This window comes from Tiliqua scincoides, chromosome 10 (genome assembly GCF_035046505.1).
Source record: "Tiliqua scincoides isolate rTilSci1 chromosome 10, rTilSci1.hap2, whole genome shotgun sequence".
In the NCBI taxonomy this organism is placed as follows: Eukaryota; Metazoa; Chordata; class Lepidosauria; order Squamata; family Scincidae; genus Tiliqua; species Tiliqua scincoides.
Genome location: NC_089830.1, coordinates 25027381 through 25050773, shown reverse-complemented (window position 1 = coordinate 25050773; position 23393 = coordinate 25027381). Strand labels below are relative to the sequence as shown.

The 23393-nt window shown below is 47.5% G+C and overlaps 1 protein-coding gene across 3 annotated transcripts in view; it reads left to right on the top strand.

Annotated features, from left to right (window-relative positions):
- Window positions 1-708: 708 nt before the first annotated feature.
- MEGF8 (multiple EGF like domains 8) overlaps window positions 709-23393 on the top strand; it is a 51576-nt gene continuing 28891 nt past the window's right edge. For 2 of the 3 annotated variants that reach the window (XM_066638447.1, XM_066638446.1), the window contains exons 1-21: window positions 709-789; window positions 3887-4153; window positions 6078-6241; window positions 6813-7019; window positions 10789-10969; window positions 11974-12062; window positions 12330-12543; window positions 12668-12848; window positions 12965-13110; window positions 13242-13361; window positions 13632-13798; window positions 14325-14432; window positions 15244-15391; window positions 16676-16839; window positions 17581-17772; window positions 18268-18468; window positions 20063-20302; window positions 20992-21110; window positions 21908-22039; window positions 22258-22371; window positions 22791-23039. In XM_066638447.1, the coding sequence (XP_066494544.1) occupies window positions 3967-4153; window positions 6078-6241; window positions 6813-7019; window positions 10789-10969; window positions 11974-12062; window positions 12330-12543; window positions 12668-12848; window positions 12965-13110; window positions 13242-13361; window positions 13632-13798; window positions 14325-14432; window positions 15244-15391; window positions 16676-16839; window positions 17581-17772; window positions 18268-18468; window positions 20063-20302; window positions 20992-21110; window positions 21908-22039; window positions 22258-22371; window positions 22791-23039 (3323 nt within the window). In that variant the 5' untranslated portion in view covers window positions 709-789; window positions 3887-3966. Of the gene's footprint in view, window positions 790-3886; window positions 4154-6077; window positions 6242-6812; window positions 7020-10788; window positions 10970-11973; window positions 12063-12329; window positions 12544-12667; window positions 12849-12964; window positions 13111-13241; window positions 13362-13631; window positions 13799-14324; window positions 14433-15243; window positions 15392-16675; window positions 16840-17580; window positions 17773-18267; window positions 18469-20062; window positions 20303-20991; window positions 21111-21907; window positions 22040-22257; window positions 22372-22790; window positions 23040-23393 lie in introns of those variants that run through there. The other variant, XM_066638448.1, reaches the window with a different exon arrangement.

The window sequence follows — 23393 nt, the reverse complement described above, 5'->3', positions numbered from 1 at the left end:
TCAGAAGGTGTTCAACATGGTCCCTCACCAAAGGCTACTGAAAAAACTCCACAGTCAGGGAATTAGAGGGCAGGTCCTCTCCTGGACAAGGTGCATGGAAAGGTGCAAAAGAGAGTGACTAAGATGATTGCTGGGCTGGGGCACCTTCCTTATGAGGAAAGGCTACGGCGTTTGGGCCTCTTCAGCCTAGAAAAGAGACGCCTGAGGGGGGACATGATTGAGACATACAAAATCATGCAGGGGATGGACAGAGTGGATAGGGAGATGCTCTTTACACATAACACCAGAACCAGGGGACATCCACTAAAATTGAGTGTTGGGCGGGTTAGGACAGACAAAAGAAAATATTTCTTTACTCGGGACACGCGGCCCCGCAGGGGGGAGACCCCGCTGGTACCGGCGGAGTGGCCCCGATGCGACACACGCGCGGGGCCGGGAACGGGCGTAGCTCGACTGCTCGCCAGGATCTGCGGGTCCGGCTCCCCCTCGAACCGTCCCCGCCTCCGTGACGGGACAGGAACTTGCGCTTCGCCCGGTCAGCCACATGCCTCCCCAGTGCGGGACGCCTCCCCGCCGCGCGCCTTCTACTGCTCGCGCGCTCCCTCCCTCCCTCCGGTCGGCATGGCAACCCGCCCGCCAATGGCGCGCCGCTGCCGCGCGCTCCATAGAGACGCGGATCCTGCTCCGCCCTCTCCCGGCCGCTCTGCGCCTCCGTCTCGCTGCTCCGCCCTTCCTCGGGCCGGCAGGAGGACTGCGCCTCTGCGGGCGGGCCGCAGAGCGGCGCTGGAGGTGGGTCGCGGGCCGCCCTGGGCCCTCCTGCCCCTCGGGGACCAGGGCTCCCCGGGCCTCCCCTGCAGGGTCCTTGGGGCATCTTCCCCTTGGGAGCAGAGGCTGCGGCTCCGGTCTGTTCCATTTAGAAAGACGCGTCTGGGGGAGGGGAGACAGGGTGTATCTGCGGAACTCCCTGCCACTTGATGGACCTGGGCGCCTTTAAGGGCTGCAGCACCTCCCCTATGTGCAGAGGCTGCAGCTCTGGGGCTCTTCGGTCTAGGAAAGAGGCACTCCAGGGGGATGACAACACGATTTGTCTGTGGAACTCCCTGCCACTTGATGGGCCTGGGGGGCTTTAAGGGCTGTGGCACCTCCCTTACACCTGAAGGCTGCAGCCTCTGGGGCTCTTCTATCTAGGAAAGAGGTGTCTGGGGGGAGGATTTGTCTGTGGAACTCCCTGCCACACTATGGGGTGATGGCCTGGGGGCCTTTAAGGGCTGGGCTTCCCCCTTATGAGCAGAGGCTGCAGCTCTGTGGCCCTTCAGTCTAGGAAAGAGGCACCTGGGGGAATGACAACAGGATTTGTCTCTGGAACTCCCTGCCACACGATGGGCCTGGGGCACGTCCCTTTTGAGCAGAAGCTCTGGATCTGGGGTTCTTCGGTCTAGGAAAGAGGCACCTTGGGGGACGATGACAGGATTTGTCTGTGGAACTCCCCGCCAGCTCCCCTCCCAAAATGCAGCGCGCTCTCTCTTTCTCTATCCCCCACTGCTAGACCAAGTGTAAAGTTAAGTGCCTACCTAGCAGAGCACTTGGTGCATCTGTTGAAGTGGATTCTAGTCCTTGAAAGCTTATACTTAATACTTTTTTTTTAGTTATAGAGATGCCACAAGTCCCTTGACTGTTTTTGGTGTAAAACAGAGGCTGCAATCCCAACCACACTTTCCTGAGAGTAAGCCCCGTTGAACAAAATTACTTCTGAGTAGACCTGGTTAGGATTGTGCCCAAAGAGATCTATCCTCTTCTCTAATAACCTGAGAGGAAGGATCCCAGTTCAGCATGGTTTTCTGGGAATCAAAATGGTCTTGCAACTAAGCCATCACTCCAGTGACTGGGACAATTGGGGAGCATGTGCATTTATCAATGTATTGTGGCACTGAATTAGAGCATCTGTCTTCACGGCAGAAGACCTCGGGCAGATACCGCTGCCCGAACGGCCCCTCCTAACCGAGGAATTAAGTCAGATAGAGGTTAAAAGAGAAGATGTTTCAGACCTCATTGATAAATTAAAGATCAATAAGTCACCGGGCCCTGATGGCATCCACCCAAGGGTTATTAAGGAATTGAAGAATGAAGTTGCAGATCTCTTGACTAAGGTATGCAACTTGTCCCTCAAAACGGCCACGGTACCAGAAGATTGGAGGATAGCAAATGTCACGCCTATTTTTAAAAAGGGAAAGAGGGGGGACCCGGGAAACTATAGGCCGGTCAGCCTAACATCTATACCGGGTAAGATGGTGGAATGCCTCATCAAAGATAGGATCTCAAAACACATAGACGAACAGGCCTTGCTGAGGGAGAGTCAGCATGGCTTCTGTAAGGGTAAGTCTTGCCTCACAAACCTTATAGAATTCTTTGAAAAGGTCAACAGGCATGTGGATGCGGGAGAACCCGTGGACATTATATATCTGGACTTTCAGAAGGCGTTTGACACGGTCCCTCACCAAAGGCTACTGAAAAAACTCCACAGTCAGGGAATTAGAGGACAGGTCCTCTCCTGGATTGAGAACTGGTTGGAGGCCAGGAAGCAGAGAGTGGGTGTCAATGGGCAATTTTCACAATGGAGAGAGGTGAAAAGCGGTGTGCCCCAAGGATCTGTCCTGGGACCGGTGCTTTTCAACCTCTTCATAAATGACCTGGAGACAGGGTTGAGCAGTGAAGTGGCTAAGTTTGCAGATGACACCAAACTTTTCCGAGTGGTAAAGACCAGAAGTGATTTTGAGGAGCTCCAGAAGGATCTCTCCAGACTGGCAGAATGGGCAGCAAAATGGCAGATGCGCTTCAATGTCAGTAAGTGTAAAGTCATGCACATTGGGGCAAAAAATCAAAACTTTAGATATAGGCTGATGGGTTCTGAGCTGTCTGTGACAGATCAGGAGAGAGATCTTGGGGTGGTGGTGGACAGGTCGATGAAAGTGTCGACCCAATGTGCGGCGGCAGTGAAGAAGGCCAATTCTATGCTTGGGATCATTAGGAAGGGTATTGAGAACAAAACGGTTAGTATTATAATGCCGTTGTACAAATCTATGGTAAGGCCACACCTGGAGTATTGTGTCCAGTTCTGGTCGCCGCATCTCAAAAAAGACATAGTGGAAATGGAAAAGGTGCAAAAGAGAGCGACTAAGATGATTACGGGGCTGGGGCACCTTCCTTATGAGGAAAGGCTACGGCGTTTGGGCCTCTTCAGCCTAGAAAAGAGACGCTTGAGGGGGGACATGATTGAGACATACAAAATTATGCAGGGGATGGACAGAGTGGATAGGGAGATGCTCTTTACACTCTCACATAATACCAGAACCAGGGGACATCCACTAAAATTGAGTGTTGGGCGGGTTAGGACAGACAAAAGAAAATATTTCTTTACTCAGCGCGTGGTCGGTCTGTGGAACTCCTTGCCACAGGATGTGGTGCTGGCGTCTAGCCTAGACGCCTTTAAAAGGGGATTGGACGAGTTTCTGGAGGAAAAATCCATTATGGGGTACAAGCCATGATGTGTATGCGCAACCTCCTGATTTTAGGAATGGGTTAAGTCAGAATGCCAGATGTAGGGGAGAGCACCAGGATGAGGTCTCTTGTTATCTGGTGTGCTCCCTGGGGCATTTGGTGGGCCGCTGTGAGATACAGGAAGCTGGACTAGATGGGCCTATGGCCTGATCCAGTGGGGCTGTTCTTATGTTCTTATGTTCTAACATCTTCCTCTATTTCTACCAGCAATGTCTTGCCACCAATAACGCACCCATAAATGAAGGCACACCCAGGAGAGCTTCCAAGTGCCAACAGATGCAAAATGTTAGAATGCTGCCCAAATTTCAGAGTTCCTGTTTGCTCTTTTCAGGCTGGACAATGGCCGTTCGGTCAGCTTCTGGACCGTGCTGATGGGTACCTTCAGCTTAGCCTAGAGACCTGAAAACCACCATGGACCTCTTGGTAGGCGGCTGTCCAAGGCTCCTGGTAATGCTGCTCCTAGCTCTATGCGGGATTCCTCGAGCTGATGGTGGTGACTGCAAGGGACACCGTCAGGTGCTGCGTGGCTCTTCTGGCTATGTGACAGACGGACCTGGCAACTACTCTGTCAATGGCAACTGCGAGTGGCTGGTGGAGGGTGAGGAGGAATATTCTCTTTTCTTTGAGAACTGGTCATTAAGGAGACTCTTGCCCAGATAAAGTCTCTCTCTGCAAATGCAGGCCCTGCCAGTGACTTGGGCTGTATGTATTTCTGTAGTCACCTCCTTCTCTGAGTCCCATCATAAGTGCAATAGTGGCAATTTTTAGCCAGTGTGCTGCAGCACATTGATATGCCATGTCCTCTGGTGTGCTGTGGGAGTTTGGAAGAGGGTCATTTATTAGTAGGTGTGTTGGGGGATGTAGGCCCCCAGGAGCAGCATGGTTTGCCTGGTCATTTGTTGAAAAACTGATAGTGTGCCTTGACAGTTTTAGCATCTTGTGAGTGTGCCCTGAGATGGAAAAGGTGGAAAATCACTTCTCTGTTTTCCACTGTGAGGCCTTAGAGTGGCATGTTACGTGTTCCATAGTTGTATTTTGTGGGCAGGCACAGCAAGGAAACCTCAGCTTTGTCTTACATTTGGAACTCTCTCCAGAATTCCATTAAAGCTTGAACTTAGATGTCTTCAGGAAGCAATGTTAAATATTTCTGTGCAGGCAAACGTGTCCAGGGCTGAGCTGGATATTTTATACGGGTTTTTAGAGAACATAAATTAAAACTTCAGCACCTTGATATTGAAATGGTCTGATTCTGTGTGTCTAATAGTTATCTGTCCTGAAACTTCCAGGATAAAGTTGCCTGGAAATCCAGATGAATAAACCCTAAACTCTCAGCATAGGGAAGAGTTCTCTATTACAGGTTGGCATGGTGGCCACTTTCTTAGATGACTTTTAGAAAGGATTAGACATTTGTGGAGATGTTTCACTGACTGTTATGGGCTGGGCTGGGCAGAAATGGGTTGATATGTCAGCTCTATATCATCCCCTCCTGGAACTTGACAGTGCTCAGCACACCATTTCCATCTTTTTTTTTTTCTCCCTTTGTTTTTAAAAGCTCTGTGTCTCTTCCATGATATATAAACAAATTCAACAAGCCTACTTCTCTTGTCACAAAAATGGAATGCCCACCTGCTGAGTTAATGACAGATCATTGTCATAAGTTGTTACAAACGTGAAACTTCTTTCATTTTAAAACAAAAGGTGGCAGCTTGTGACTTAGCCTGGTGACCAAGCCTTGAGGCTCATATGATTGCTGGAAGTGGGAACTGTAGTGTTACAGACAAGGCCTGTGTGAGGGGGGTGAAGTTGGTGCATGGTACTAGGCCCAGGGTCAAAAAGTGGGGAGGAGAGCCAGAAAGTTCCTAGGATCTCAGAAAATGTTTGCATATATTTTGTCCAGACTAGCATTCACATTTTGTGTAAGCCTATATAGTTTTATATATTTGTAGATATTATGATCCAGTAATTATATGAAATTATGATCCAGTGGAGAAGGGAAGGGGCCCCAAAGAAACTTTGTACCCCCTGATAACACAGGCTAACACACATTTTGCTTCCTTAAACGTTACACCAATTCCTGGTTATATTTGGGGTGCTGATTCCAAAAATGGCATCCGTTTTGCCCTATCACATCTAGTTTTAGAGATATAGTATAGCCTCTTTAGTGAATGGTTCAAGCAGCTTCCTCATGAGGAAGCCTACACCATGGCTTCCTCATGAGGAAGCTGCTTGAACCATTCACTAAAGAGGCTATACTATATCTCCAAAACTAGACGTGATAGGGCAAAACGGATGTGATTTTTGGAATCGGCACCCCAAATTCATATCAAACCATCATAAAGTTTGGGGGAAAAAACGTTTCTGAGCCTCAATTTTGTAGGCCTGTGTAACATTCCTCTTAGAGGCCCTGCTTACAGATGTGTAGGGGAGTGGGTTGGATTTGAGTTTCCCCAAGGGATGACTTGTGCTGATCCTTGACTTGTGCAGGATGACCCTTCTTATTCCCCCTTTTGTACCCTGCTCAGCTCCCAGCAGCAGCTACCGAATCCTCCTGACCTTCATGTTCATGGATACTGAATGCACCTACGACTACCTCTTCATTTACGATGGTGACTCCCCCAGCAGCCCCCTGCTAGCCAGCCTCAGTGGCAGCACTTTGCCCTCCACCATCGAGGCCACCTCTGGCAAGGTACCGGCCCTGCCCCCTAGAATGGAAAAACTGAATCAGTGTGAAAATCAGTAATGTGGGTCTGATTATGAAACCCATTTCCAAATCCCCCCAAACTGATCCAGCATATGTCTTTTTCCTCAGTTCCTCAAAATCTAAATTCAGAGAATATGTAATTCTGTATTGTGATTAATTTCAGTATCCCTTAATTTGGACTAGAAGACTTGTTCAATACCTGTGTGAGGGTCTGGCTTTGATCTTAATGGTCTGCAAACTCTTAATTGGATGCTGTTTTTTAACCCAGTAATCATTTAACAGACAGGTTCATCTGCTGTGAAGTGAGCTGAAAAGAGACTGTATGGGAACAAAATTCTGTTTTTATCATTGTAATTGTTGAGTAATTTCCCCTGAGTAAGTTCGTCTGTGTGGGAAATATGTTGGGAAATTTGGGAGCAGACAGCTTATCTTGGAGACTGTCTTCCCTCTTATGAACAGGTTATTTTTCAAGCATGACTCTAGCAGCCCCACTGATGTTGTCTTGACTCCCGTACCCTTGGCACACACACATAGTTACTTCCTCCACTCCTACCAGATGCTGCTGCACCTGTTCAGTGATGCCAACTACAACCTGCTGGGCTTCAATGCCACCTACAGCGTCTCACTGTGCCCAATGGGCTGCTCAGGACATGGGATCTGTGACAACGACGGGCGCTGTGCTTGTTTCCAAGACTGGGGTGGTGAGGACTGCTCGATGCCTGACTGTGCGACCTATTGCCACAGCCATGGTACCTGCAGCCAGGTAAGAACCACCATCACATTCTCCTTCATAGTACAACCCAGTGGCCAAACTTCACTCCAAGATCAGATATACCTACTGCTTTATTCCTATATGCTTCATTCCATACTTTCAGGGCTCTGCAACCCATACTAGGTGAATGGGCTGCCAATTTTGTTTTATCATGTGTTATGAAGTAATCCACCATTTTAATTATTTTGTGGTTTTTTTGTGCAAAGTTTATTTATTTATTACAGGTACAGGTAAGGAAAATGGGTTAAACTTAGGGTTGGGACTACATAGGTTACACATGAGGGTATTGGCCATAGATTACAACATGTCTGAATCCAAAAAAGAAATCAACAACAACTGAAAAGAAAAATAGTCATTGATACAAAAATTATCATGTTTGTCATTATACTAATTAATGATTTAACTAAACAATATTGTTTAACTAAAATTATTTATCCAATCATAAAAAGGCTTCAAATTTTCCACATACAATATTCTTGCTGCTATACTAATATATACAGTAAAATGTTTCTTATATTCATCTTCAATTTCTAATATTGCATTTAAGAGGAATATTTCTGGTTTGAATGGTACTACACAATTCAATAACAATATTGTAACAATATTGTAACAATATATGTCACTTTCTTGTAACAATATATGTCACTTTCTTGTAACAATATATGTCACTTTCCAATATTTCTTTGCTTTCCACATATCCACCACATATAATAAAGAATTCCCTTAATCTCTTTGCATATCTAACAGTTATTTGATGACCCAGGGTACATTTTTGCTAATTCCTCTGGAATTAAATTTTCATCTATAAAACAATTTATGTAACATACCACTTTAATTATCTTAATATTTGTGTTCCAACTTTGTTTTCATTTACATCTGCTTTGATTTGTCATAATTAATGGAATACTCCTCACTTCTGAGGAGAATTCAATCCATTAATATCTACCAAAAAATTCCACTTGTTATTCAGCCATTTGCACTTAGTATTTTCTTTGTTCTCTGTCTTGTTGATATTTTCCTTCTTGCTCCTCTCACTGCTCCTTCCAGTCCTTCTTCTTCCTCTTAACTCTCTTATATTTCTTGATCCCTCTCTTTTCTTCTTCCGTTTTCTCCATTTTATTCTTTTTGAATTTAAGTCAAGTCAAGTCAACCTTTATTAGGCATAAACATTTGGTAGGTGAAGACTCTGTATGGAAACCGTAGAGAGAATATAAACCTAAGTAGTACCTTTTTGAATGTAATCCAAAGATTCTTCTTCTTCTTGAAAGGATGCGCTCTCTTTCTCTGAGAGTTCCCTCTTTTTTCTTCCTGAAAATTCTAATAATAAGTGCTGCTTTTTCCAGCTCCTGTCTCATTACAAAAATCTCCAATTCTTTAGTTTCATCTGTCATTTGATCCATTCTTTTTTCCATCCCCTCCATACTTTTCTTTGTTTGTTCTGTTTGTCAGGGAGGAGTTTATTTGCCTCATTTGTTCAGATAGTTTTCCAACCTCTTGCTTCAGTTTGTTTCTGAATTCTTGCAGCATATCCATTAATGTCTGGCTTTCGCTAACATCCTTTAAATTTTTTGATGTCATTCTTATCAGTATCAAATCAAGCCGATATAACTCTGGCTATAAAAAAGAAAAAGAAAATGGTCTAACAATTAAAGAATCAACTAAGTCTCATTATCTTGCTTCACCTTCTTGTAAGGCTAATTCTCAAATTTTATATCTAAAAGCAATAAGTCAATAATCCATTTCATGTCAGTATCAGTGTCCAAACATTCCCGCAATTAAATAGTCATCCAATTCTTATTATCTTGCATCCCTTCTAATCAAAAATAATCTTTAAATTTTTATATCCAAAAGGGGTGGGTCAGTAATCCAATTCAAGTTAATAACACTGTCAGATTAAGTTAGTATACCATTAACTGTTCAGGCCTGAGTCAATGAAAGCGAAAGTTATTCCATCCTTTAAAGATTAATTGTTAATTTCTTTTCCATGCATACCATTCCAACAGGGTGATCCTTTATCTTCCCTTATTTATCAAGTCTTGTTTCTCGCCTTTTCTTCCAATCATCCTTGTTACAAAAAAGAAAAAAAAACTACTCCAGCAAGGGCTTCTTTAAGTTCACATTCGCTCTTTTTCCCCTTTGGGTGGCTGCAAGCCAACGTAAATAATCTTAAAGTTGTCTTTCCCTCCTTCCAACCTCTTGATTGCAATTCTTTTTATAGCCTTTTAAAGAACTGGTTACTCACAGTTAAAGGCTTTATTCGCTTTCATGTTTTATCTAGGCCATGGGGGGGAGTCCTCAGCTGTCCGAATTGTCTCCGAAGATGGCTTCTGGGATACAATGTGATTCAGCACAGCAATATCGGGGAAAATATCTCTGAACCGCTATCTCAAGAGACTGCCCCATTCAAGCTCTCAGCCTTTACTCATTACTGAGGTCCTTGAAAAACACATCTATTTAGCAGTTCCCCCCCCCGAGCCCTCCAAGGTTCCCTGCTACTTCACTGAGTGTTAGCTCTGCCCCCATTTTAATTATTTTGCATTTACTCACCTTGTGGAACTGCAGGGCACAGTGCATGTGTCCCAGCAAATGCACATATGCTCAGGAGAGTGCATGTGAAATCTTGTTCAGTCATCCTGTATTTATAATTGCCCATAGGCTTTCAAGAATATCTTCATAGAAAGATAAGTAGAAATGGTTAAAAATAGAAAAGAAAAAGAAATTAGAAGCAAGATGCCAAGACCTATCTTCTATAGTTACTTTTCTGTTCTCCTACCAAGTCATAGAATGCACACAACACTACCTGCTTGTGTTCTTCTAAAGATACTCATATATCTTCTAGTTCCGTGGTTCTCAAAACTTTTTAGCCCAGGGCCCACTTTCTAGAATGACACTGTCCAGGACCCACTGGAAATGGTGTCATTAACCTGGAAGTGATGTCATGGCTGAAAGTGACATCATCAGGCAGGAAAATTTTTTAACAATCCTAGGCTGCAGTCCTATCCACACTTGCCCAGGAGTAAGCTCCTTTGATTACACAGGCCCACACACATTTTGTTTCCTTAAACGTTACGCCAATTCCTGGGTATATTTGGGGTGCCGATTCCAAAAATTCCTCATGAGGAAGCTGCTTGAACCAGTCACTAATGAGGCTATACTATATCTCCAAAACTAGACGTGATAGGGCAAAACAGATGCCATTTTTGGAATTGGCACCCCAAATTCATATCAAACCACCATAAAGTTTGAGAAAAACTTTTCTGACCCTCAATTTTGTAGGCCTGTGTTATCATTGTTAAAAAGCATATACATTGTAGTCTGTTAAAAATACAGGTCTCCTCAAATGCAGTCACGTACCATGTTGGTATCAGGTCTAATATACTAAAAATAAAATACTGAAATGAATGGGGACCCACCTGAAATTGGCTCATGACTCACCTAGTGGGTCCCCCACCCACAGTTTGAGAAGCAGTCTTCTAGTTCATATCTCTTTCTGGCTTGCATCACATCCAAGATAGGAGTCCTTTGTTATGATTCAAACAATGGCTGCCTCTCAGATCTTTCTGTACGATTTCCTTGTACCTGGGATGGTATGAAAAGCAGTCAGGTTTCTGTAATTCATTTCAGGTGCAGGATGACATTTCCTTGCTACAGAAATTGCCCTGCCTGCTGACCATTTGGGCTTTGCAGGGAGCATTTTAGCTCAGACTTTGCCAGCCTTGTGTGGGATATGTCTGTTTCTATTTCCCTCCACCCCTCTCAGGATTCAGGGCGCTGCCAGTGTGAGCCTGGATTTGTGGGTCAGGCCTGTGACTTGGCCCTGAGTGAGAACCAAGGAGCTGGAAAGTGGTACAATGTGAGCGCCTGGGATTCCAGCTTCCGGCCCCGCACGGCCACTGCAGGCGTCTTCCTACCCTCCACTGGAGGACTGTACATCTTTGGAGGTCAGAAGTTATTCTATTGGGGGGAGGAATGAAGGGAGCAGCCCTGGCAACTGGGGGAGTGATGTGCCCTTATTCCAGATTGACTGAGAGCTGAAACGTACAATTAGCATATGCATCACAAGGAAACCAGAATGCCAGATGCAGGGAAGGGCACCAGGATGCATGTTGTTTTGTGTGCTCCCTGGGGCATTTGGTGGGCCAGTGTGAGATACAGGAAGCGGGACTAGATGGTCCTATGGCCTGATCCAACGGGGCTCTTCTGTGTTCTTAAATATGGTAGCCAAAACTGAGGCTGCAATCCTATCCACATTTACATTGACAATAGCCAGGCCCATTGACCAGGACTTACTTCTGAGTAGAAATTCATAGGGTTGGGTTCTGAGGCTCTTGCAGTCACCAGGAGCAGCAGTTTCAAAAGACAGGTTTCAACCTGGAGGTGGAGTACTTTGCCCCAACAGTAACCCATTTCTGCCCAAGATTGCATATATGCAACAGGGACCAAATCTGTACATTTGTGGGCAGAAATGGGTTAATTGAATAATGCCAGTTTAGAAGGCAGTTCTGAAGGCCCTAATTTCATTTATTATTATTTTTTTTATGTATTCATTTTGAAAATTTATACCCCACCTTTTGACAAGGTGGCTCTGAAGGCAGCTTGTAGCAGTTTACCGTACTCCCCCCCCCCCAAAAAAAAAACCCAAACTATTCAGTATCTCTTCTTCCTCTAGCCAGTTGCATTGACCAGGATGACCCTGCCTTCACTCCTGCAGTCTCAGGCAATTCAGAATCAGAGCAGAGTGTTCTTCCTGGCAGGGAGGGAGGAAGTTTCATCCAGTTGCTCTAGGTGATGGCTGGTTCCAAGCCAGTCTTCCCCTTGGTGTCATTTTCTTTCCCTCTACCACTCTTTGTGTGAACTTCCTAGTGGCTCTTGGGAAGAAGATAGAGGCTCGAGTGTCTTTCCTCTTGCTTCTACACTTCCAGGACATTTCTGCTTCCCTCTCCAGGTCTGGACCTAAACACGGCCCTCGGGGATCTCGTCTTCTATAACTTCACCACTAACATCTGGCAGCGGAGGGTGCTCAGCCCCTCCCCGGTAAGTATTCTCTTTTCCTTTTCATTGTCAGCCACTTCTATATGCTCCATTTTGGGTGGGATGTATGCCAGAAATGTTTTATGTGTCTTCCTAAGATTATAATGTGTGAATGTGAGACATGTGTGTTTACCCACCGTAGAGCCAGGATTGGCTGCCTTTCCCTTTTGGGTGTTCACTAGGGTTGAACTGTGTCATGTGTGAAATGACCTGACCCCACTGTGCACTTACTTCATCTCTCCGCCCCTTCCTTGCCCTCTCTCTTTGCAGTCTGCACGTCACTCGCACACTGCTGTGGCTTGGGAGGGCTCCCTCATTCTTTTTGGGGGCGAGTTGGCCAGTGGCTTTCTTGCCAACGATGTCTGGATGTACATGCCACGGGACGGACGCTGGAAGGAACTGGTGCCTACCGCGTCTCTTCCGCCCCCTGGTCTGGCTGGCCATGCGTCGGCAGTGGTGGATGAATGGCTGTATATATTTGGAGGTGAGTGGTGGTTTGGGAATCTTAGGAAGTTGCCACAGTGCATGAAGGGCTTCAAAATTCTGTCATCCTATACAGATAGGCTCTTGGAAAGCTGGGCCTTACTTTTCTTCCTGCCTTTCCACAGGCCGCACCTCGGTGGATGTCTTCTCTTCACAGATGTACCGCTTCCACCTGAGGGAGTGGCGATGGGAGTTGGTGATGCCCTCGGGAGGCAAGGCCCCTGCAGCAGCGGGTCATTCCATAGTGTTTCACCCGGCTTCTCGCACTCTCGTGGTATATGGCGGACATCGGCCTTCTACTGCCCGGTGAGGGGTGGGGATTGGGAGTACTGTGAGAAAACAAATGGTGAAAATTGGAGGGAGCATGAGAAGAATAGCATCCTAACTCTTAGCATACCCTGACTCTTTCCCTTCGTCCTCAGGTTCAGTGTGCGAGTCAACACCACTGACCTCTTCCATGTGGACCTGCGCTACTGGAGTACATTGCGGGCCAAGGATTCACACCGGGGGCCTCGAGAGCGGGCCTTCCACTCTGCCACGGTCATTGGCAACTACATGGTTGTTTATGGTGAGTGTAGCATCATCCCAGAATTCCCCTGTCCTCTAACTAGTGATGGGGAATCCATAGGGGGAATTTTTTTTCTTCCCCTGTGCCTTGGATTCCATATCTCTGCCTCACTTTTATCTTCTCTCCTCTAGGGGGCAATGTGCACATTCATTATCATGAGGAGAAATGCTATGAGGATGAAATATTCTTTTACCACCTGGGCTGCCATCAGTGGGTCTCCAGCCATGAGCTTGTGCCTCCACTCACCCACGGTAAAGGAATGCTCAGATTCGGGATATGCAGTCATTGGGGGTCTGAGTGGCATGCAAAGTTCTCTCCATGTTTCTTCACAATCACCTTGTGAGGTAGATCAGGCTGAGAATGAGTGACTGGCCTAAGCTCACTCAGTGAGTTCCATGGGTGAATGGGAACTCGAACCCTGGGACTCCGTGGCCCTGTTCCGATTTCCTACTTACAGTGCCACACAGCTGTCCAACAGGTTGTCATTGACCTGCATTGTCCCTCTCTTCCCCCCCCCCCAGAGCGTGAGGCCAAGGCTCGATCGCAGGCACGAGGCCGATATTCCCATGTGGCCACTGTGATGAATGGGAACGTGCTGCTTGTGGCTGGAGGCTACAGTGGGGTGCCGCGGGGTGACCTGATGGCTTACAAGGTGCCCACCTTTGTCTTCCAGGTGCCATCCCAGATTGTAAGTGACGCTGCCTCCCTGCTGCCCACATCCTCCTAGGCCCAGCCCAGCTTATGCCCAGCAGAACCCCCTCATTATAAGCCCTCAGTTACTGTTCCCCTGCCGCAGGATACTGCACATGCCCCATTGGCATTGCTGCATCGGCTCCAGAAAATTGGATAGGATTGACCCCTTAAATGTTTTTTGCTGCAGCAGACTTGTTTACCTGTTAATGTGGCTTTTTTTTTTTTTGTAATGACCATGGATAACTAACCTAAGTATGTTTGGACAAGAGGGCTGCTAGAAGTTGTTGCAGGCGTATGGCTTTCTGCAGAAAAAGAAAAACATTCAAAGCATATTAAAGTGTTATAAGGAAGAACTTTTGTTCTTAAGGGGTTCTTATTCAGATATGGGCAGGAAGCTGCAGATCTAAGGTGTCCATCCCCCTCTTATGTGTAGCACTTGTAGGGCAGGCTAGCCAAATCCTGTCCAGTTGCTGAACTGATGCAGGCTTGTCGTTGATCCATCTTTCCCTTTCTGTTCGCAGTACCATTTAGATTACTGTTCTATCTACACTGAAAAAAACACATGTGCCAAGGACCCAGAATGCGCCTGGTGTGCCACTGGTTGTCAGAGCACCCAACCCCACAATATGGTGAGTAGCTTAGAGAGTTGGGGTGCAGAGCCTGTCCAGAGAGGAGTAGTTGTCACTAGGTTTGTATCCAAAAGATTTTTTTTTTTTTAGGAATTATAAATGTTGGATTCTATGTAACTTCCTTCTCTCAGATGAGCTGCCTTCCCAGGCTGACGAGTCCCATCTAGCCGGTGGCTGTTAAGTCGCCTCTTACGACAAGTACAGCCAAACTGAGGGCCTATTCTTATCCCCAGCCCCCAGGGGAAACTCTGATCCCAAACCTCCACTGCCTTGTGGCTACATCCAGTTATGGAAAAGGCTTCAGGAGTCAACCTCGAGGCAAAATCTGGAGCCGGAGTCCCTGAGGCAGCTCATTGCTGAACACAGTCACGTTCTGGCAACTCCTGCGACGCCGCTGGAACCAACCGTATTGGCCTCTGCCTTTCCATTGGACCATTTCAGCGATGTGGAGAGGGGGGATTTGCTGCATGGGTAACAGCCTATCCTCCATACCTACTTTACCCAGGCTTCGTGCACTGGAGAGGACACTCTGTTCCAGAACCACCATTCAGAGCGTGACACCATAGTCTTCCGAGACTGAAGGATGCCAACATGTCTATGTAACTTATCTCTTTTGGGGGGTGCCAACCTCTTTCTCCCTTGTCTTTTTTAACTCCTAGTGCTATTTTTGATTCTTGTATATATTTGCTGGCTTGAAATATGTCTGATCTTGTCTGTAGAAGCTCAGGATTCCAGGATTCTATTTCTGCAAGACACAAACAGGGATGTGTATTCCATCCTGCATGCTGATACATGCCTTCTTTCTTCTTAGTGCCCCAATACTGGCTGCCTGGGCTTGGCTCGCCTCTTGGTTGACTGTCAGTCATGCCTGGCATTTGGTGGCACCAGTGCTTCTCTGCCCCGTGCCCCGGGACCCTTTGGTTGGTGTGTGCAAAATGAGACCTGCATGCCTCTCTCCGGTAAGTGAACCAAACCAGACCACCCTGCCTGTTGCCCCAAGGCCACATTTGAGTCACTTTTTTTTTTTTTTTTTTTTTTGCTGGCATGGCAGGCAGCCTGTCTTAGCTACAAGCTAAGAGCTGACTGAATGCAGCTGCTGGAGCTGTGAGTGGCTGCCCCCAAGGCCAGACCTGTTGTTCATTGCCAGAAGTGGGGACTAGAAGCAGAACTTCAGGCATGAGATGGAATCTGAAGGGGTGCAAACTGGAGGCACAACTCTGGTGAATAGACCAGGAGAGAAAGCCAGGCTCTAACCAGTCCAGGGGTTTCATGCTTCCTGTTATCTGCAGTGGCTGATGTTCGTATCCAGTCTGTATTTGCACACAGCTCGAGAAGCCTGAATACACAGATAGTCTCATGTGGCTTAAGAATCCCTTGTTTTCTGTGAAGCTTTTGTCTCATTTCCCCGCTCCCCATTCTGTACTGTAAACACAACTTACATGTACAGGTAATAATCAGATCTTTTTTGCCAATGTAACCCTCCCTCTACTTCCCTTCCTCTGTTGTCTCCCTTGTATCTATTTTAATAATAATAATAATAATAATAATAATACAGGTATTTATATACCGCTTTTCTTGGTCTTTATTCAAGACTTTATTCAAGGCGGTTTACATAGGCAGGCTGATTAAATCCCCATAGGGATTTTTACAATTGAAAGAACCACAACAGTCCAGATGTTTCACTCTGATCTGGTTTCACATTCTGGCCTCCATCCTCCCACGCTCAGAGCAGATGGAATCGCTCGGCTTCAGCTTGTCAGCTGCTTCAAGGTCGCACGGTGCTGGTGGCCTCGAACTGGCGACCTTATGGATGTTATCTTCAGGCAAATGGAGGCTCTACCCTCTAGACCAGACCTCCTGCCCTCCTCCTAAATTTTCTTTTTATATTGTGACCCCCTTGGGGATCTTATTCTTTACAAAGCACCACATACATAAATTTCACTGTATAATATATATACAGGAAAAATAAATTACAGCATCAGACCCTGAGAGTTCCCACTACTCTCCCAACATCCCAACAACTGTCAACATGCAGCGGGTGTCATGTGAATCCAGCTTGGACCCCTTTTGACTCTCCCTGTGTTGCCCCTTTTCTTGCCATGAGACCCACATAAAGGATCCTTTCTCCCATTACATCATAGAGGAAGTGTAACATCGTCCTACCTAATTGCACCAGCATGCCCTGAACATACCTGAACAAGCCCTTGCCTTAGAAACTAACCAATATCTTCTTTGACCACCAGAGCAGGGCAGGTGCCAGGTGGGGAAGATTTCAGGAACTTATGGCTGGTGGGGACCACAGTCCTTTTTTGTGACTTCCTTGGCGCAATGTCAGCGTGAAAACTTCCTTCCTGGACTTCATCTCATCACCTACCAGCAGCCCCGCAATGACTCCCAGCCAGATAAGGTAATTGCCACAGTCTCTTGGATTGCCTCAGTCATGCATTCCTCAGTGCACCTTTTGCTGCAATACACATCACTGATAGACGACGCTCCCAGAACTGGTGTCCCTGAACTGGTCAACTCCTGTTGCAAATCCTTGCCCAGTGGATAATGGCATTTCAGAAAGCCTGTTTAAATGAGCTCGTTAAACGCATGATAATTTGTGCCATGCCACGTATAAGGGTCTGACTTACGTGTGGTGGCTTCATATATTGTCAAAGAGAGTCTGGAATAACATTTCAAATGAATGAAGCTTTGGTGCCTTGAAGAGCTCCTTCCCATAATGTGTAAACTTAGAGAGATTGTGCACAGTAGCATTAATGTGTACAGGTTCCAGGATTCAGCTTTTCTCTGTCTTTGGCACTTTTTTTGTTCTTTTCTGTGCCACATATCAGTTAGTATTAACTTACTCAGTGCAGTAGTGAATCAATCAAATTCTATCATATTCCTCTCTTGCCTTTTTTCTGAATGTAGAAATATATTTTCTGACTGTAGAAAAACCTCCTCAACAGCATTCAGTTTCTCCCACCTTACTGGAGTCTGCAAGGGTTCTTAAACTGGTATCCTGAGTGGGACTGTTGCCTGACCTCTGTAATGATTTCTACGTCACACTTGCTCAGCTCGGAAACTCTGCTGCAGACTACCTTTGCCTTTGCTCCTAGCACGAAGGAGACAGACCTGATGCATGTGTGTGTCCCTCCCATAGGTCTCCATCGTCCGCAGCACCACGATTACCCTGAGTCCCAGCACAGAAATGGACGTCTCGCTGGTCTACAAGGGATTCATTCACCCGCTGTCCAGCCACCATAGTTCTGCTGAGGATATCTCCATTTGGGCACGCATCCAGCGCCTCTTCGTGATTGCCAAGCTGGCCCGGGCCCCTGGTGCATCTGAGCTGGTAAGGGGGGGGGGAGGAGTGTGTTCCCCTTGCCCTGTTGGATGCAGTGCTGTTTTGAAAGTTGGAAATGTATAACAGGAGTCTGGGGAACTACGATGTCTGAATTCCGGGTAATTTCAAAGGGACCCGACTATCTGCTTGAAAAGAAGTCAGGGGACATTTTGATAATGTAAGGGTTGTTGCAGTCCCTCTCCAGACTTGCAAATTGTAAAGGTCATGTGTGGGCATCACAGATCCTGGTAATCCACAAATCCATGAATGCAAAATTATAGGATTTTACAGCTCGAGTTTAAGAGCAGCAGATGGTCCCTGGTGCAACCGACAGAGTCCTGTCTTGGCCCAAAAGGTCAGACTGTGGAATGCCATTTTTTTTTCATCTGGACAGGTGATCAGGCCAGTGGGTGTTTATAAAGCTGGCCTTCTTGCTAGCTTTCCTGGCCTAAATGTGGCCACAAACAGCAGGCCTACCTCTTCCCAGCCTGCCTTCTCTTTCAGGAGGAAGTGGGGCGCTGGACAGTGCAGCAAGAAAAAGAGAAACGGTTGCTGCAGCGTCCTGGGGCTGAGCGCCTCTTCCCCAGCACCGAGAGGGGAAAGAAGTACACCGTGGTGGTTGAAGGCTACCTCAATAACTCTGGAAATGGACAGACGAGCGAACTGACTCTCACGTGGGATCGTACGGGAGTGCCTGGTGGCAGTGTGAGTGCCTTGGCCTGTCTCGGGTGACAGTGCTAGACTTATCTGCAGAGCCCACTTTCTCAGTCACCTCTGGCCACCGCTGCCTGGGTGCACAGGCCACTGTAGTTGGCAAGGAAGGGGAGTACAGAGGTCCTGCCTGGGTTGTTCCTGGAGCTGGCCCAGGTTGAGGCTGGAGAAAGTCAGGTCTGAGGTTGGGGGGGGGGGCAGAGATGAGGATTTCTATTTAAGTTCTGGTACAAGTGGCCCAGCCCTGGCTCTTTTACCTCCCGGCTGTAAGCGAAACGATTCAGAAGTCTAGAAAAGGATGAGTAGGATTAGATTGTAAATGGTTCCTTTTAGATTTGGGGCCAAAATATGAAACAGAAGAAGAACCTTCACACACAAGGGAAGGCTCTGGGATGTCTACTCCTGGCAAGGCTATGTCTGTGGATGGCTTGAAAGGATGCAGGTCTGGCAAACGGTTTGGGGCAGACGGAGAGGACAGTCAGGGGGTCAGGCATCGTACACCAGGAAATGAGGGTGGTCAGAGGCAGGTCTTTCAGACTTGGACAGAGTCTGGGGGTCTATATGACTGTCAGGGCTGGCATGTGCTCTCCTGCTCTCTTCTTCTGTCAAGAGCTTGGCTGCTGCTTGAGGTCGGGTTCGTTGCACAGGGCTGTAGACCCTGAAGATTTATGGAACTTCACTGGTGATGGTGTTCAACACACACTGAAGAATCCCTATTAGCTGGCACTACAGGAGGCTGGCACTACAGGAGGGCCTCTTCAGCCTAGAAAAGAGACGCCTGAGGGGGGACATGATTGAGACATACAAAATTATGCAGGGGATGGACAGAGTGGATAGGGAGGTGCTCTTTACACTTTCACATAACACCTGAACCAGGGGACATCCACTCAAATTGAGTGTTGGGAGAGTTAGAACAGACAAGAGAAAATATTTCTTTACACAGCGTGTGGTCGGTCTGTGGAACTCCTTGCCACAGGATGTGGTGACGGCATCTGGCCTGGACGCCTTTAAAAGGGGCTTGGACAAGTTTCTGGAGGAAAAATCCATTACGGGGTACAAGCCATGATGTGTATGCGCAACCTCCTGATTTTAGAAATGGGCTATCTCACAATGCCAGATGCAAGGGAGGGCACCAGGATGAGGTCTCTTGTTGTCTGTTGTGCTCCCTGGGGCATTTGGTGGGCCGCTGTGAGATCCAGGAAGCTGGACTAGATGGGCCTATGGCCTGATCCAGTGGGGCTGTTCTTATGTTCTTAAACTACAATTCCCAGGAGGCCTTGCAGGTCTCTTGTTGTCTGGTGTGCTTCCTGGGGCATTTGGTGGGCCGCTGTGAGATACAGGAAGCTGGACTAGATGGGCCTATGGCCTGATCCAGTGGGGCTGTTCTTATGTTCATTTATGGGTTCTCCCCCCCTTTTTAAAGGTAGAATTGGTGGAGGGGCAGACTGTGTCCTACGAGCTTTGTAAGAATACTGAAAACTTTTAGTCCAGGAGAAGCAGGGTGAGGTTGGAGAACATGGTGGTGTTTGATTCCGGGGCACCCTAATTTTTCAGCCTTCTCCCCCTCCCTTTTGCTTTCCCTGTTCAGGAGATCTCCTACTTCTTCTTGGAGCCCTACCGTTCAGAGCTTTGTGCCACCTACCGCTCCTGCTTGGCTTGTCTGGCTGACCAGGGCTGTGGCTGGTGTCCACTTAGCGCTACCTGCCACCGACGCCTGGCACAGGACGACGACACAGGGACCTGCGGTGCCGGCAGCGTGCGCCTCGTCCTGGTCCCCAATAACTGCGTGCTGTGTGAGGATTACCGAGACTGCCACGCCTGCAGCAAGGTGGGGGACTCTAGCCCTCTTCAGGCCTTATTGCAGCATGTGCAGCAAGGCTGCATGAGCTTGCCAGCAAACCCCGCCGCTCATTGTTCCCGTGGATAGAATTTGTCTGGGCAGACAACACTGTCTGCAAGGTGCTGGGGGCTTAGAGCAAGGTGTATGAAGGACAGACCTGGGAGGCAGCCCTGTTTTGTGAGGAAGGGGGGTTAAGAGGAGGAAATCACGTGTTCTTGGAATGGGAAGGATCTCTGATCAGACATTTTGCCCAGAGGCCAGTATTGGAAATGGGTGTTTGATTTTGAGGAACGGTTTGCCTCAAGACAGAATCTGCTGCATTGACGCAGGTGTGTGTGCTCTCCTTACTTGTCTTCTCCTGCCATTTTCCTCAAGCCAGAACTGTAGAACTTCAGGTTTTATTTATTTACACTGAAAACGCAATTGAAGAAGTGCCTTAATTTGCACTGTCCCTTTAAATAGAATCTGGATGTGTTAAAATACTACAAGGAGCACAATAAAGAGTTTCTTTTTTTTCCTGCTCTAGAGTACTGTGGTAGGAGGTGTTGTCTGCATGGGGCAGCATTCCAGTGCCACCCTATTGATCCCAATCTGCTGCTAGCAACCTGCTCTTAAACAAAATCAACCCCTGCTGCTGTGTTCTCTTTTGACGTGCCTGCCTTATTCTCTGACCCCAGGACCCATTCTGTGAGTGGCAAGTGAACACCAGCAAAAAGGGGGACTTCCTCTGCAGTCGTCGAGGCCGCCTTCCCAGTGCTATCCGCTCTCCTGAGGAATGCCCCAAACTCTGCAATCAGTGAGTGGCCTGGGAGAAGGGTGATAATAGTTGTCGTGGAAAGGAATGTGTGAAAGGACTCACTTCATGGAGCAAAGGCTACAAAATGGGTTGGATGAGAGCCAGGTCCTCACGCCATGGACGGTCCATACTTGGGATCTTGTGCTAGCCTAGTGCTAGGAAGGGAATGTATCCTCCCAGGGCAGGATGCAACAGGTGCATAGTTTAGTTAGGGCAACCTGAAAGTATTTGGTGAGTCCTCTGGTCACTCAGATCAAGAGACTAGCCGTGACCCTGGATGCTTCTGGGAGTGGTCACTTGTCTGCTCTTGGTCAGTGAAGAGGAGCCATCACTGTAGTCTCCTCCTGCCTTATCCTTTTTTCAACTGGCTCAGCCTCGGCCCCCGGAATCCCGATTCAAGGCTGAGCATCCAACTGGGGAAGGTGGGGAAATGAGCCGTGGCAAAGCCGTGCAGAACATCCTTTATGTCAGGAGTGGCCTAATATGCTTAACTTGCTTAATGTAAGAGTCACATAGAGATGTTTGAGAGCCACAATATTTAAGCAGCATATAAATTCTTAAACTCACTAACTTTATGTTTTATTCCAGTGGACTCTCAGTTTATACCCGATAAATAATAATAAAACTCGGCAGTTTTTTGTATATCTTTTATATGAATTGTGATGCAAAAAGAAGCTCAGCCAACATATTTCCACGAGCTGCACATTGCATGTCAAAGAGCCATGTGTGGCTTGCGGGCTGTGGTCTGGCCACCCCTGCTTTATGTTGTTTTTCCTCTCTGCTCCTTCCCACTCCAGGCACACCACCTGTTCCGAGTGCCTCTCCAACTCCAGTCAATGTGCCTGGTGCCAGTCTACCCACAGTTGCTTCCTCTTTGCTGCCTACTTGGCCAAGTACCCCTATGGAGACTGCCGTGGATGGTATGATAGGTGCGTTGTAGGTGAGAAGTGATCCCACAAGGACCCAGGCTGGGAAGTGTGGGAGGCCTTTTAAGACACACCCCCTGGTCCCAGAAGCCCTCTATTAGGTATTCAGAGGGGAGCAAAAATTGCTGATAAATGTTCTACATTCTGTGTGATACTCCGTGCATGCAGATTTGCAGGAGCAGCTGACTGACCTCTCTTTCTCTCCTTGCCTTGTGCCTCAGTGTCCATTCTGTACCTCAGTGCCTGGACTGCACTCGATTCAACACCTGCCGCGAATGTTTGCAGAACTTTGAATGTGGTTGGTGTGGCAACTCGGACAACCCTACCCTGGGAAGGTGAGACTGCTGTTTGTGGTAGTGGTTCGTCTTCTTCCTCATTCTGCCAGCAGGGCATCAGCTTCAGTCTAACCACTGGGTTTGTATGACCCAGCTGGCTCATGGGGGTGGGAGTGGTTATGTATGGAAGTTACAAGCTCTTGTGATTTTGGAATTACATTTGAAAAGAACATTTCAGGCTCCTTGGCAAGCCATGCAACTCCTTTTCTAACATAGGCTCCTTTTTCTTTAACAATTTTCCTGACAGAGGAATTAAGCAGGTGCTGCTTTTCCCATTAATTAGAGCTTTATCAATGGGAAAAGCAACACCTGTTGAATTTTTCAGTCACACAGTTGTCACAGCTGCAGAAACCTTTGAGAGGACAGAAGTTGGCAACTCGGGGACTGTTGCAATGACTGCTGTCTCTCTTCCGCTGCAGATGCCTCCCTGGGGATTTCTCAGGCCTCCACACCTTCCTGAATTGCTCCGTGGCACTCTGGGAGTCGCACGGGCTCCTTCCCACCCATCCTGCCCAGTGGTCTTATGGGCAGTGCCCGGATGTGGATGAGTGCCGCCTGGGCCTGGCCAATTGCCATCCTTTTGCCAGCTGCAAGAATACACCGGACTCCTTTGAGTGTCACTGTAACCGAGGCTACGCGGGTGACGGCGTGGCCTTCTGCAACCAGACGTGAGTAGGAGGTGACGCGTTCACTTATCATGTTAGCAGGCCAAACCCTTTCACCTGTTTCTTGGGGCTTGTCAACTGCCAGAATCAGAGACTAGTGAGAAGCAGAAAAGAGACCACAATGTGTGACGGAAATAGTGGTGCTCCGAGAGGATTTCACAGCTTTGAAACACCAGGTCCAGTTTGGATACTCTTCCTCTGGTACCCCAGTCCTCTGGGCAAGTTACTGCAAGAAGGCACCATTTTGCAAGCATCTCCCCTTCACAAGTTGAATACTCCCTCCAGGCTACTCTGTGTGAGGGTTGCATGCACAGTTTCTTCTGTACTTCTGCTGCGGTGTGGGAACTTCAAGAGAGT